At 52.3% G+C, this 14,797-nt stretch overlaps 2 protein-coding genes across 3 annotated transcripts in view; one reads left to right on the top strand and one right to left on the bottom strand.

The window, feature by feature from the left end:
• COPA (COPI coat complex subunit alpha) overlaps nt 1-14,797 on the bottom strand; it is a 134,954-nt gene that overhangs the window by 19,718 nt on the left and 100,439 nt on the right. Inside the window, exons 1-2 of one of the 2 annotated variants that reach the window (XM_080570209.1) lie at nt 1,058-1,199; nt 358-471 (exon numbers count right to left, since the gene is read on the bottom strand). In XM_080570209.1, coding sequence (XP_080426335.1) covers nt 358-471; nt 1,058-1,097 — 154 coding nt within the window. In that variant the 5' untranslated portion in view covers nt 1,098-1,199. Of the gene's footprint in view, nt 1-357; nt 564-1,057; nt 1,200-14,797 lie in introns of those variants that run through there. The other variant, XM_080570208.1, reaches the window with a different exon arrangement.
• NCSTN (nicastrin) lies at nt 1,229-14,772 on the top strand. Its single transcript, XM_080570212.1, has 17 exons — nt 1,229-1,385; nt 1,905-2,009; nt 3,471-3,594; nt 4,103-4,221; nt 5,286-5,431; nt 5,619-5,769; nt 6,239-6,348; nt 7,182-7,334; nt 8,718-8,822; nt 9,012-9,089; nt 9,239-9,408; nt 10,651-10,753; nt 11,027-11,122; nt 11,622-11,709; nt 11,844-11,995; nt 12,315-12,527; nt 14,068-14,772. The coding sequence occupies exons 1-17, from the start codon at nt 1,262-1,264 to the stop codon at nt 14,188-14,190; spliced, it is 2,160 nt and encodes a 719-aa protein (XP_080426338.1). The 5' UTR covers nt 1,229-1,261; the 3' UTR covers nt 14,191-14,772.

The raw sequence follows: 14,797 nt of genomic DNA, 5'->3' as shown, positions 1-14,797 counted from the left end.
GATGGTATCCCACTCCTAAACACCTTCCTTTTCATCGGCACGCTTGCAGAAAAACGTCGCAAAGCACCCAAACCCTTTGTACTTATACCCACATATCTATTTTTCCACCAGAAACGAATCCTGCCCCACTTTATTTGCGGGGAAGCGGTGCTCAGAAAGCACCAAGCCAGCCACTACAAACGGCAGGGTGCAACACCCACCGCCGGCAGCCCCGCAGAGCCGTTCAGCCCTACTCCTGCCCCGCACGCCGCCCCCCTCAGACCCCAGTCCTGCTCCTGCCCCGCATGCCACCCCCCTCGGCCCCCAGTCCTGCTCCTGCCCCGCACGCCGCCCCCCTCCCCTCGCCCCCCCGCTGACCGTCGTGCTCGTCAAACTTGTCGATGAGGGTGCACATCCGATAGTCCCACAGCTGGATGACGCCGTTGTGCAGGCTGGTGAGGATCCAGGGCCGCTTCGGGTGGAAGCTGAGCCCTGCCGAGGCACGGAAAGGGGGGATGAAGGGGCCAGGCCAGGACAAAGCACCCAGTGCAGCCTCAGGAACCCCCCTCATGACCCCCCCGGACCTCCCAGGAGCCCCCTCAGGAGCCCCCGAAGGCCCCCCAGGACCCCCCCCCTTAGCCCCCTCCCGGACCACCCCTTAGGACCCCCCCGGAGCCCCCCTCAAGAGCACCCCCAGGACCCCCCCCGGAGCCCCTCCCCAGACCCCCAGGAGTCCTCTCAGGAACCCCCGGAGCTCCCCTCAGGACCCCCCATGAGCCCCCTCAGGACCCCCCCGGACCTCCCAGGAGCCCCCTCAGGAGCCCCCGAAGGCCCCCCAGGACCCTCCCGGAGCCCCTCTCAGAAGCACCCCCAGGACCCCCCAGGACCCCTCAGGACCCCCCCGGAGCCCCCCCCCAGACCTCCAAGAGTCCCCTCAGGACCCCCCCGGATACCCCCTCAGGACCCCTCAGGACCCCCCCGGAGCCCCCCTCAGGACCCCCCCGGGGCTCCCCCCGGGGCCCAGTCCCACGACTCCCAGGCCCCCTCTGGTTCCCCCGAGCCCCCCCTCCCCCGCTACCTTTCACCCGGGCCGATTTGGTCTCGAACTTGGTCAGCATCGCGCCCCCACCGCCGGCCGCCTCCGCCGCCCCGACCCCTCCACGTCGGCGTCCCGGAAGCGGCCTCGCCTTCCGCTTCCGCCTCCCTGACCAGCGAGACGCGGTCCTCCCGGCGGCACAGAGCGGCTTCCGGCCGCGCCGCAGGAAGCGGAAGAGCCGGGAAGATGGCGGCGGCGGCGGCGGGGAGGGCTCGGGGCAGGCGGGGGATGGCGGCAGCTGCGGGGAGCCCTCGGCTCCCGGCCTGGTGCGGGCCGCTGCGGGGGCTGCTCCTCGCCGTGCTGGCGGCGGGTGAGACGGGCTGGGCCGGGCTGGGTCTCCACCTCCCCCCCCCCCCCCTCCCCCCCGGATCTGGGGTCCCCCCTCTCCCAAAGGGCTCTGGGGTTCCCGCTCCGCCCCCCCCCCCCGGGATCTGGGACCCCCCCCCCCCCCCGTGTCTCCCCGTCCGGGATCTGGGGTCCCGTCCGTCCTCCCGTTCCCTCCCCCGGGATCTGGGGGTCGCCCCCTTGGTCGTGTCCCCCTCCCTCCCTGGGATCTGGAGTTCCCCCCCCCCCAAGGATCTGGGGTTCCCCCTGCCCCCCCCAAGGATCTGGGGTTCCCCCCCCAGGGATCTGCAGTTCCCCCTCCCCCGGGATCTGGGGTCCTCCCTCCAGGAGATGGGGCCCTGGGAGCCCCCGGCCGTTCCCTCCAAGCTGGGCAGGGGTTCATCTCCCCCCCTGCCCCCCCCTTTTAGCTGGGGGGAGCACCTGGAGGTGCAGGGAGCCCCCCGGTTTGCCCCTCTCTGAGGCTGGGCCCTGCCTTCTTCCCCAGGCTCCTGCCAGGGGAACTCCGTGGAGAGGAAGATCTACATCCCCCTGAACAAGACGGCGCCGTGTGTTCGCCTCCTGAACGCCACCCACCAGATCGGCTGCCAGTGTGAGTACAGCCCCGGAGCCGCTCCCGGGGGGGAGCCGTGCCCTGAGGAACGGGGTACGGCGCTGCTGGCCTGCCTAGTTCAGCACCGTCCGCGTTCCTAGCGCTCCTTGCTGGCTTTTCCAGTCCCACTCCGCTAACGCTGACCTGCTTCGGCCAAATTGAGGGGTAGAGACCTTAGAAAGTCCGCGTTTCCTAGATCCCGCAAACCCGTGGCTGGGCAGAGAGTGACGTTTTCAGCACGCGCAGCTGGTCATGTGCAGGACAAAGCCAGTTCACCACGCAGGCTGGTCCTTGCCCAGCCAGCACCCTGGGTAGGAGGCAAAGCCGCGAGCCCTGCCGAATTCACAGGCTCCTAGAGAAACAGGCAGGGAGTGAAGAACCAACAAAGCGGCGTGCGGAGGGCCCGGAGGGTTCGGTTTAGCTGCTTGTGCAACGCTTGTTGCTTTCGTGCGGTTTTTGTGCCGCGAAGATGCAGGAGGTAGGGCCGCTTGGCTGCTGGGGATGAGGGGGAAGGTAAGGGGGCCCGATTCAAACGGCGCTCCTTGCTGAAGAAGAGCAGCTGTTTCCCTTGCGGAAAGGGCAAGCCCCGAGTCAGGGATTTGTTAATTTGCGCTTGAATTTCGCTTCCCTTAGCGAGCCGCTCCCTGCAGCGAAGGTTGTGGCAGCTGCCAGGGCAGGGCAGCACAGCGCGGCTGCGCTCAGTCCGCCCGATAACAGCGCGGGGTGCGGGCTCCCCGGCCCTTCTGCCCTCTGACGTGAGCCTGGCGGTAGTGCAGACACCAGCACACGATCCTGCTGTCCCGGCCCTGGGCAGTGAGTAACGACGACCGCTTTTTCGAGCTGTGGGGGTTGTTTTTTATCCGCAGAGGCTTAGGAAAGGGCTTCGTTTTTTTGGGATGGGGTGAAATGACAAGCAGGCGGGCCTGCTCGGCTGCTAGTCCCCTGCGCTGCCCTGATCTTTTGCCTCTGTCACCTCGTGCTCCTCTGAGCTGCCTCTGAGCTCTCCGTTTCAGAATTTGCAGCCTTTGATGATGGTCAGCACGAGGCTGCTTCTGTCACTGTGGTCCTCAGCTCGGGTCCTGTCTTCTCTGCATGATTTTCTGTCCCTGGGCCTCAGTTTCCTCCTGGGCCATGCCTAATTTCCTCCAGTCTCAGGAGACTTGTAATGCTTAGATAGCTGAAGTTCCTTCGGTGCTTTAGGGGGCTTAAACAAAAGATGCTTTCAAGGCTTGGGTGCTTATTTCTGTTACTTTTTGAACTGTGCTTTTCACTTTTGTTTTTCTTCTTCTAAAAGCCATTCCTTTGTCTGTCCTGTTCCAGCGAAATGGTGCCGCTTTACCACATTGCTTCCTCCCGTCCTCTTCTGAAAGCTCTCTTAGCCGTGCAGCCCCTCCTGGTTTGGGGTCGTTGGGGTGCGAAGGGATCACGGTGAGACACCAAGGGCGCTTTCTCTTTCCGCAGCCTCCATCAGCGGGGACACGGGAGTGATCCACGTGGTTGAGAAGGAGGAGGACCTCAACTGGGTTCTCGCTGACGGCCCGCACCCACCCTACATGATATTGCTGGACGGGAACCTTTTCAACAGGTCAGCGCTTCTTATCTTCCCCGGGTGTGCCCAGAAGACCGACGGGGGGCCCTGATTTGGGGACGAGCAATCTGATTTTTTCAAGTGAGAGGTGGCAAAACCAGCCCTGACTGCACTGCTCCAAAGCACAGCGAGGGTGGAATGCGCATGTTTTGGCTGTGTTTTACTGCCTGGAATTATTTCTTCGTAAATAGCTAGTTTGGTCGTCGTTAGAGCTCTGCACTGTGCGTTTTCTTACGCCACGTTCATTGCTCTAGCCGCGCCTGAAGTTCATTAAACGAGGCGGCTAACGTTTGCCGCGTCTCCGGGGCAGAGCAGGAAAGAAGTGGTTGAAATTTTCTGTTTCTTGCCATTTTGCATGCTTCGGGGAAGGCGAGCAGGAAGGAACGCGTTGATTATTCTGATCACAAGCATAACCACGTGCTTGCGTAGTATGTCAGCAACGGCATTTCTTGGATTGTAACCCTTCGTGAGCAAATTCACAGTTTCATTCCTTTCTCTGCTCCAGGAAGGTGCTGATGCAGCTGAAGGGAACCTCCCGAGTGTCAGGCCTTGCCGTGTCCATTGCCAAACCTAACCCTCCCCAGGGGTTCTCTCCTGGTTTGAAGTGCCCCAATGACGGGTTTGGTAAGGAAATGTGAAGTCTTTTCTTCTTGCTGGGAGGAGGAGGAGGAGGAGTTCCTTTCCGTTGTAAGGTCAAAGCAAGAACTGTAAAGGCCACGTGAAATTGCAGCTTTGCTTTTCTGTCAAAATTGTGCCCGAGATAACGTGCTCGATAATTCCTTTCGAAGTAACTGGTCTGATCTGGAATCTCATCAGTTCTGAGCAAGGGCTGGGACTGATGTTTGGGGGGAGGACTGTTGGATGAGCTGGCTAAAACAGCGTTAAGTCACTGAAGCGTTAAGCCTGGCCAAGGTTTGCTGCAACATCTTTTTCTTTCAGGTCTGAAACTTGTACTTTTTCCCCGCCTGCTCATTAAAGCTTCCATTTCCGTAGATTGCATGGGGCATGTGTTAACCTCTCTTTTTGGGCCAGTTACTTTTTTCATTCCGTTCTGCCTCCCTGAATTCCCCGGGAGGTTTCAGTTAGGTTTTCACTTCGCTGGTTTTTTCATGCAGCGAGTTTACTATCTTTCAGTTTGTGGGGAGAAACTACCTTCTGGGGTTTGCACAAAGCTTCCTTCTCGGCCGTGAAGGGTGCCGTGTAAACTCCTGAGATACGAGTGGTGTGCTGGCGTTTGTCGCCTCTCTGCCTTCGTGTCCTTTGCGCAGTATCTAGGCGTTAAAACAATTGGCACGTTGTGGATGCCTTAGGGGTACTTCCAGCACATGATGAGCTCAGAAAATGCCGGTTTGTGCGTTCCCCCTTTTGAAGTGTAATGTTTCTCTGTGTGCCTCCTCCGCTCTCTCAGCATGTGATAAATGCTCGCTGAGTGCTCCTGCCAGCCGCCTGGCATGTGATGGCTTTGAGCACGCACGTTTCTTATTCTCCCTGCTCGGCACAGTGCTCGGTCTCTGCCGCTCTGCCGCATGCAGTGACCAGCTCCATCTCTCTAAGCTTTGTCAGCTGGTTCCCTAGCCCATAATGGTGCTCATTCGGTATTTGCTGCTATTTTCCCAGCAGGCCCTACCTTTCCCGCAGGCTGTTATTCTCTCACAGGCTCGGATTTGCCCATTTCTTTCTGTTTCCAGGTGTCTATTCCAAAGATTACGGCCCTCAATATGCACACTGCAATACGACTGTGTGGAATCCTGTGGGGAGTGGGCTTTCATATGAGGATTTTGACTTCCCTATTTTTCTACTTGAAGATGCCAACGAGACTCAAGTTATTAAGCAGGTACTTAACTTCTTCAACAACTGGGAGAGGGGGAACTGCCACCCAGCTCAGGAAGGAGGGCAGAGGTTGAGGTAACTCAGCTTAGATGTCAAAATCTACAGGAAAAACGTATGGTCCAATTTTATAGGCAGCACACCACGCTGTTAGAGAAACGCTAAGTTTTGTGATAATTTTTATTTCTGTCCAGTGTTATCAAGACCATAATGTCCCTCGTGATGGATCTGGCCCTGAGTACCCGCTATGTGCCATGCAGCTTTTTTCCCACATGCATGCTGTCACCAGCACTGTTACATGCATGAGACGCAACTCCATCCAAAACACGTTCAGCATTAATCCAGGTGAGCAGATTCGTCTCTCCTTGTCTTGATAAGTCTGGTGGTAAAAATCCTAGCAAAATACAGTTTTGCAAAAGAGAGAAAATTATAAAGTTTCCTCGAAGGCTTGCTTCCCGGCTGAGCCTTTTCAAAATAAACAATTCAAGTAGTAAGGAATTTGGGGGTGTGTTTGCCATCGGTTTGGAAAACACGTAGAGATGCTGGCTGAGAAAGACGCCTAATACCTGCCACATAGATCATCGAGAATGGCTCTGATATTACTACTACATTAGGCTGTGTGTACCTGAATGGAAATCCTGGTCCTGGTGAATGTTTTGTCAGTGACTTCCCTGGAGCCAAGACTTTCCCCCCAGCTGGGCACAAGTTTGCTCTTGTGATAGGACTGCTGGTGAGCTTCAGCTGACCAGAAAGATCACTTCTCACTTATCTCTGCTGTAATCTCAACTCAAGCAATGTTGTTTCTGCTTCCTAGAGACCGTATGTGATCCACTTCTTGATTACAATGTGTGGAGCACCTTGCAACCTATCAATTCCTCTGGAAAAGTCGATCGCGAGCAGGAAGTAATCATTGTTGCTACACGAGTAGGTATCTCCTTAATACTGCTTTGCAGAGAGGGTGGCTGGAAGGATTCTGGGAAGATACGAGCTTTGAGTCTTACGAGAATATACTCCTCATATATTTTCATTTCTTCCCATGTTCCAGACCTTTTAGATTTGACTGGCTATTGTGGTTCTACTGGTAGGAGCCTTTTAGTTGGTGGGTTTGCGTATTGTTTCAATAAAAGGACATGTGGGTTTTGTTTCTGTCTGTATTACTATGTGAGACTTTTTTTCAGCATTTTTCTCAGGGATGGGAAATCTTTACGGAACCAGACGAGTAGAAATAATTAGGGTGTGTGACATGCTTTCCTAAAATACTTCACATGCTTGAAGCATGTTGAAGAGGGAGAGAGAGCATGGTTCGCTTGTCTGTATCGATGGGAGAGGATGAATCACATGGAGATTTTGGTGTGTGTCAAGCAGTGAGTCAATGTCAGAGCTGAGAAAGAAGTTCACTTCCCTGTCTAGCAGTCTGTTTTACAGTCATTTTCCACCCTCCAGAGATACGAGTTCAAAACTCCATTTTGTGACCCGCACGGAGGCACACGCTGCATGTTGGTGCTAACAGTGAAACTGCAGCATGCCTGATAGCGTTAGTTTTCAGGTCAGGGCTGAGGGGTGTTGGCAGTGCTCTGAGGCCTCAGGACTACAAAAATTACTCATCTGGTATTTGAAGTTCCATTAGGCAGGATGCTTTGGTTCTTCCCTTATTAGTAGGGTGAGTGGGATAAGAGAGGGGTGACAGATTTGCTTTCCCAGCGCAGTATTCGTCTGTCTGTTTGCAAAATTCTTATGCCTGCTGTTCATGCTTACAGATTGACAGCCATTCCTTCTTCTGGAACATTGCACCCGGGGCAGAGAGTGCCGTCTCCTCTTTTGTGACCCACTTGGCTGCTGCTGAAGCTCTTCATAAAGCGTCAGATGTTCATTCGCTACAAAGAAATGTAATGTTCACCTTCTTCCAAGGGGTAAGAGCAGCAGCATCACTCCACCATTTGGCTTGTTCCAAGACAGCAAATCAGCCCTTGGCTCCGTGCAAATGAACTTTTTCCTAGTCTTTGTGCAGTCGTTTATCTGCATCCCCACACCATAGTTCTCTCCGCTCCCCCAGTGAGAACAGGATCTTAATTGCACTGGGATAACAACAGCAGATGGGGCTTCCAGTGGGGCAGCCCATGTTCTGCCCCACCGTTCATTCTGGTCGAATAACTCAAACTTTGCTTTCCCTCCTGTCTCTTCCCAGTGTTCCTCTCTGTCTGTCTGTTCTCTGCCTCCCCGCCCCGTTCAGGATGAACTGCAATGGCTAGGCTTTAAATCCTGAAATGAAGCCCAGAAAAAGCTAGATTAAAAATATATGTGTTGACAGCAGCGAAATGTAGTTCATTTCTGAGAGCCCAGCACTGGAGCTGGCAGCTGTGGAAAAGCAGAACAAGCTTGTGGAGGAGGGACTGATGGCCAACAGCTGATGTTCCCCTGAAGGCATCTACATTGATGGCTTCTTTTGTGCAGCTTTGTGAAACTGGCTCCCACAGCCCCATGCTGTGGCCATGTGATTCCCTTCATTCACCCTCCCCAGCACATACATCCCTAGTCAGAATTTCCCTGGGGAGGCGAGCATACAGCACGATGGAACGGACACTCTCTGTCGTGCTCCCAGGATGTAAGAGGAGTGATAAGACTTGGCTGTAAATTAGCCAAGAGGAAAGTCTGGTGGCTGGCTGACTTCACTGTCCTTTTCTGTCACGGAAATTCTCTTCTTCAGGGCATCTATTCATGCCCAAGCAAAGCTCAGCCTCTTGCAGTTCTCTTGACAAACTCGTTTCTGTCATCTTGCCTTCAATCCCGCTTTTTCCGGAGAAACAGATACCCCTCCTTTTGGGAGAGCTTCATGTCTTTAACTCCTGGAATGGAGGATTGCCCTCTTCCCTGACCTCCTATTCTGCTCTCCCGAAAACAAAGAGGAAGGTGTGTGCCAGAGTGGAGGGTGGAGTAACGTCCCTCTGCTGTTACTCACTTGCAGTACCTTGCGACTTGTAGGTACTCACATAAGCTGACTTTGTGCCTTTCTTGCTTGTGGAATCCAATAGCTGTCCCCTGAGTTTTTGCTGTTTGCCTTCGTTTTTGTCCTTTGCCATGTCCCTGCCTGCAATACCTTTGTCCCTGGGTCCAGGCACAATGTAACAGTTCCTTTGGTGCGTGCAAGGCTACGCAGACCTTCAGAAATACTTGGTGCAGTAGCTGGCCCTTGAATTCTAGTTTTTTTTTCCACCTCAGCTTCTCAAATAGTGCTGCTGGTTGTGCCAGGCAGCTATCCATATGCGGTTCATGTGTTTTACTTTTTTCTGTTGCAGGAGACCTTTGATTATATTGGCAGTTCACGAATGGTGTATGATATGGAAAAAGACAAGTTTCCTCTCCGTTTGGACAACATTCATTCATTTGTGGAGTTGAATCAGGTGAGAGAGAAGTTAGGGGACCTTTTTATTCCTTATTTTTCTGTGATAATTTTAGCTGTAGTTTTCCTAGCCAGCCTTCTACTACTTCTGTTGTTTTTTTCCTCATCTGGACTTCCCTGCTCCAGAAGATTCAGTGCTGTCCTAGTATGTGTTTAAGATGGTGGTTTGGTTTTTATTTTTCCCTTGCAGGTGGCTCTAAGGAACGGCTCCGTTTTATGGATGCATACAGACCCCGTCTCCTGGATGAATGAATCTGTTCAAACACAGGTGATTGAAAGCAATCTGTAGTTGCTCACCTACCCAAAATGCTGTGGGATCTTTGGCATGCTACAAATGATCAGGATGTTAAACTTCCCAGACAAATTGCACATCCAAAAGAAGAGCGGAACAGCGCTGTTTTCTCTTCTCGTTTCCAGGTTAGAAACCTGCTCGATATTCTGAGTAATAGCAGCGTGGGAGCAAACGTAACTTTGCAGGAAGCTGGATATTCGCAGCCTCTTCCCCCATCTTCCTTCCAGCGCTTCCTTCGGGCCCGGCACATCCCCGGAGTGGTCCTAACTGACCACCAGGCTGCCTTCCAGAACAGGTACTCCTCCGAGGTGGACAGCACAGGCTGGCCCTTGGCCAAAGGCAGCAGAGCCAGCAGAGGGCAGCCCGAGCTCCTGCAACGCCTCTGCCAGGAGCGTGCTGCCGAACATACATGTAGAGCGGCAGTCCGGGGGGAGCGGAGGAGCAAACGTGTGCCATGTAATTGAACAAGCGCAACATAATTATTCTGACAACCGAAAGAAATCCAGTTTTGTACAGAAAATGTTCCCCACAGCTGGCTGGGAGCCAGAGGTGAGCAAATGGCAACTGAGCGTGCCTAAGCCTCATCTGTTCTTCCAGAAGCTAGCTGCCTTTTTTTTTTTTTTTTTTTAATATAGCTTTCTGTTTGTGATGGCAGAAAGCCCCAGGCATTGGAAAAGGGCACTTTGGTTCACCCTACATGACCCTAATACAGCATGTTCCGTGGGGAACCCCTGTTTCTCTTCAACTTTGGAAATGGGGATGTGGGGTAGAGGACAGACATCCCCTTTTCACTTTCTCTTTTTGCCTCCCCCTTCATCCAAACTCTTCAAATTGTCTCCTTGCCTTCCTCTTCTACCGTTCCTTACTGTTACCGAGAATCTGTGGCATAATAAAGGGGAAGTAGCTTCCCTTTTTTCCCCTTTCAGCTCTGTCTGCACTGCTTTGAAGGTGCAGGAAAAGCTGAGGTGAAGGCAAGCACGCCTCCTGGGTGCGTGACCATCTTCAGAGTGGGGGGATCAGTCCCACATTGTCTGGGAATATCAGATGCGTAGCCCATGCAGTGGGCTTTCAGCCCAATCCCCAGTGCAGCTGTGTGCGCTACAGACACTTGGGTGTAAATCTCTCGTAGAGTTCACTTGGAATTCTTCACTGCCTTCAAGATAAGGCATTAATAAAATCCACTAGCATGATGTGCGTTAAAAGCTCTCTTCCCAAGAGACCTTCTGCATGGGTTGTCCTTGCCTCAGTTTCTCTACCCATTTAATAGATTGGGCAGTTGCCCACTGGAAAGCTAATCACAGCTTGTAAATTGCTTGGAGATCCTCAGATGGGAGAAGCTGTGGAAGGGCCAAGTTAATTATAAAGCCTCATTAAATGGTTTAAGGAGCGTGTGGCAGGGCAGTGCTTTGGCAGGGCTATATCTCTGCTCCCAGGAGACTGCTCCCACTGTTTGCTTTAGGCACACTCTGAATTGAATTCCATGCCCTGTGGTTTCTTTCTGCCCCTCCCCAACCTCTGTTTGCCTTCTTCTTTTCAGATACTACCAGAGCATGTACGACACTCCAGAGAACATCCGGATGCAATACCCTGAGGGGCTTAGCCCCGAGGAGACCTTGGAGTATGTCACAGACACAGCCAAGGTTCCTATTCCGCATTTTCTTTAGCTGCTATATCTGGGATGGGTGGGGATTTGGGCAGGGACAGATCACAAGTGGGATCATGGGGAGAGGGGGAAAGCCGTTTTCAAAGGAGGCAGAAAGAAATGAGAGTACTTCGTACAGTTACAACGGCAAAAGGCACTCAGATGTTAGCACGATGTAAGCGTTTCAATGGATGTGTAGGTTCTGGCTTGCTCTTCCTTGTTTTGCTGTGTCTGCCTATCTTGATTAACACCGAGCGCTCTTCCTTTGCAGTCCCTGGCAGAAGTTGCCACAGTGGTCGCCCGTGCTCTCTACCGGCTTGCAGGGGGAGCCAACAACACCTCTGCTATTCAGGCAGATCCAAAAACGGTACGAGCAGATGGAATTGTGTCCCTGGCATCTATGATGAGCCCTCACGTACTTCCCTTCTGTCTCTGTTTATGTGTGTTTACACAGCATGCTGTCCTGTCTGTCTCCATGAGGGCTTCGCCTCTCCCCCCTTCTCCCATTCCCCACCAAGGCTGAATGAAAAACTTTTCACCCTTCTCTAGTTCCTTGCCTCTCAATCTCAAGGCAGACGTTAAGCTCCATGAGCCTTCTGCAAACAGAGCTCCTTTATCCTTGTTCCACAAAGCAGAAGAGGAAACAGGTGAAATGGCAATCAGTGCCACAGGGATCAGTCAACAGATGTGGAATCAAACCCAGCTTTCACAGCTCAGCCCTGTATTATATAAAGTTGTGACTCCTTTCCTGTGCTCTTGGTCCCTGGAGTGGAAAACATCCACCAGCCAAATAATCTTGAGAGGTGTAGCTATTAAGATGCTTTGCTCTCTCTTCTTTGTATAAACCAATTTCCATCTCTTCCCAGGTCACTCGAATGCTGTATGGGTTTCTGATTAAAATGAACAATTCCTGGTTTCAGTCCATCATTAAGCCTGACCTAAAAGGGATTCTTGGTAAGAGCAACACAGGGAAGAACGTGGGGATGGGTTTGACCCCATATGTTACCTGGCAGCTTTCTAAAGCTCCACGGCAACACTGTCTGCTTCTGGCAATCTCCCCGTCAATCCCATTTCTCTGACTGTTCCAGGTGATGTTCCCCAGCACTACGTCGCTGTTTCCAGCCCTGTGAACACCACCTATCTTGTGCACTATGTTCTGGCCAACCTCACGGGCACTGTTGTTAACCTCACCAAGGAAGAGTGTTTGAACCCTGATAAAACACCAAACGCTGAGAAAGAAGTAAGTGCCGTCAGAGTGGGGTGGGCCAAGAACACAGCTGTTGTCTAGTTTGCCGGTTTTCTGCTTTTGAGGGAAGCTGGTTAGGAATGCTTTCTACTTCCCATAATCACACATGGGAGAATTCATTCAACTCCTTCAATAAGAAAGCATTTTAAAGCCCAAGGGCAGCGGAGGGTTGTGTGAAAGGATCCCCTTGCAGTGAGAACCCTCAGTAAAACCCTCTATCTCCTTCCAAAGAGAGGCAAGATTCCAGAACAAGGGCACAGTCTGGTTATTTGCTCGTGCTCTGCTGGGTCTTACTGCCCTGTTTTCATTGCAGCTGTATGATTATGCCTGGGTGCAGGGTTCTCTGGACCCTAACTCAACAACGCGAGTCCCCTACTGCGTTCGGTCAACTGTTCGCCTAAGCAAAGCGCTCTCTCCTGCCTTTGAGCTGAGGCAATGGGGATCTACAGAGTATTCCACGTGGACAGAGAGTCGGTGGAAGGAGATCCGCGCCCGGATATTTCTGGTAGCCAGCAAGGAGCTAGAGGTGAGTTTGTGCTTGTGTGAAAAAGAAAGAGGAAAAAAATGTGACGAGGCCAAATCCAAAGGTCTTTGAATAACATCTGAAAGCTGGAGAAACAGTTCAGAGTCTGTTAGATCGTGTGCTGTTATCGTAGGTGAGCTTCCCGGGTAAGAAGCCAGGCTCTGGGCCTTGCAAATGGGATAACCAAGAGTGTATCGCTGGTGATAACCCTGCCACCTCCAGCCATTTGGGGGGCAATAACCTAGTCGCTGAGGCTGAGACAGAACAGAATAATCAAGAATCCCATGAGCAGGCTGAGGTCTGTGAATAAAAGATTGAAGTGGCAGGAGTCTCAACCCTCTCCCCACGTACAGGAGGCCAGACCAGTGAATCGGGCTGTTGGGGTGGCTTGCCTGCTGTGCAACCCGGGTCTGCCTTGCTGCTGTTTGAATCCCCTCTTGCCAGCACAGAAATAACCTTTGTAAAAGCCTTCACAAGTGAGAGCTGTTGCTGGTTCAGTGTCTCAGATTCGAAGCAGCCTTTAGCTGGGTGTGATGCAGCTGAAGTGCCAGCAAAATACGTGTTAAGTGTGCGGTCCCTTTGGGCCTGGCTGCCCTCTGGTTAGCTGTTAATGAAGTTGTGCGCCCTGCCACGACAGCTCCAGAGCCTTCTTGTCATCATTTCCAGCGGTAAGCCACCCAAAGGCCATGCAAGCCCAGGTAATTGTTGCATCTTTCTGATGGTTATTTGCACTATGAGTAACTGATTTGTGTGGCACTGGACCTTTTTAGCTCTGTCAGGCAAGCACAGTGTCCTGCCCGTGTCTCTTGCCCCGTGTCACAACCTGGTGGGTAGTGGTGCCCTTGAGATGCACGTTTTGAGCCCAGCCATCCCTGAAGTGCTGATGGAAAACGTGTTGTGGGAGCTATAGCAGCACAGGAGTGCCTGGCCAGTGGATGGAGGCTGTTCTGTGATAACCAGAGGAAATTGGGAACGATAGTCCTACGTGCAAGAAGGGTTGACAGCAAGGAACCCAGTGAGGCCTTAGACTGGTCAGGCACTTAAGCTTCGGGAAACACGATGAGCAGGAGGTAATCTCAGTTATGCAAAGGTTATCGACAGATGTTGATTCTTCCAGCAGCTGTGCTTGTTGAAGGCATTTACAGTTCCTTACGGGGGGATGTGACAGTTCATTCAGGAGTAGCCAAAGCGTCCCATTAAATGCTTGCTAAAATTCTTTGCAAACTATGTGGACTACTCCAGTGACTTTGACACGTGATATATTCTCCTTTATCAGTCATATAGTTTTCTTGCCTTTTCTCTTAAACATCTGCGTGCACTGTTGATAACTGCAGAGAAAGCTGCACTGATCCTGCTTGGCAGTCACTGTTCCTTTTGTCTAAGACTGTAAGGTCCTCGGGGTTTGTTTTTATTTTAATGTGCATAGTGCCTGAGGAGTGAGAGCTGGTCTCTGTCACAGAGACCCCACCAGGGACAAATTCTGTGAGATGCTGCAGGTCCGTCTTTGTTACGACAACGCTAAGTATTTCTCATCCCTCCCTAGATAATCACTTTGGTTGTGGGCATTGCCATTCTGGTCTTCTCCCTCCTCGCCACGCATTTTATCAACGCCAAAGCGGATGTACTTTTTAGCATCCCTCGGGACCCTGGGGCTGTGGCTTACTGAAGACGCTCTCAGGGGTTGAGAAGTCTTAGTCCTTGGATTGCAATTGTCAAAGAAGAAACTACACTGGAATGCCCCTCTCTCTGGATAGGGACACAAATGGTTCGCTCCAGAGCTTCCACGCTCGGGTTCTGGGGACTGAGCCCCAACACGTAAGAGACTTTCCCAGAAAACTGTGCCGACCAAGCCCAAAAGAAATCATGACTGAGAAGCTCCCAAAGCCTTTTGTTTTTAATTTGTCCTTACATCTGTGCAGCTTGAGATGATTGGTCCCGAATGCCACCGAGACGACAACGTGATGGATACGTTCCCTAAAGGAGGGCAAGGGTGGAAAGGGTAAAGGTGTTTTCTCTGGGATGTGTGGACCAGCAGATTTCCGTGGTGTCTGATAGCACGGGTTGCCTGTTCATGTCCAACAGTTGCTGTGAATCTGTATATATACTACAATGCAGGGAGGGCAAGGTGTGTTTAACAGATGATTAGATGTAAAATGTCCTTTTTTTAATGGTGCAATATTTTCTGGGTTTTGTATATATATAAATAGTTCCGTTTAATTAAAAAAAAAAATCTCCGCTTACAAATTAACCCATTGCCTGCATTGTCTTCAGTT

Source organism: Anser brachyrhynchus (assembly GCF_964034855.1).
Source record: "Anser brachyrhynchus genome assembly, chromosome: 28".
NCBI lineage: Eukaryota > Metazoa > Chordata > Aves > Anseriformes > Anatidae > Anser > Anser brachyrhynchus.
This window is presented reverse-complemented; position numbering and strand designations above follow the sequence as displayed.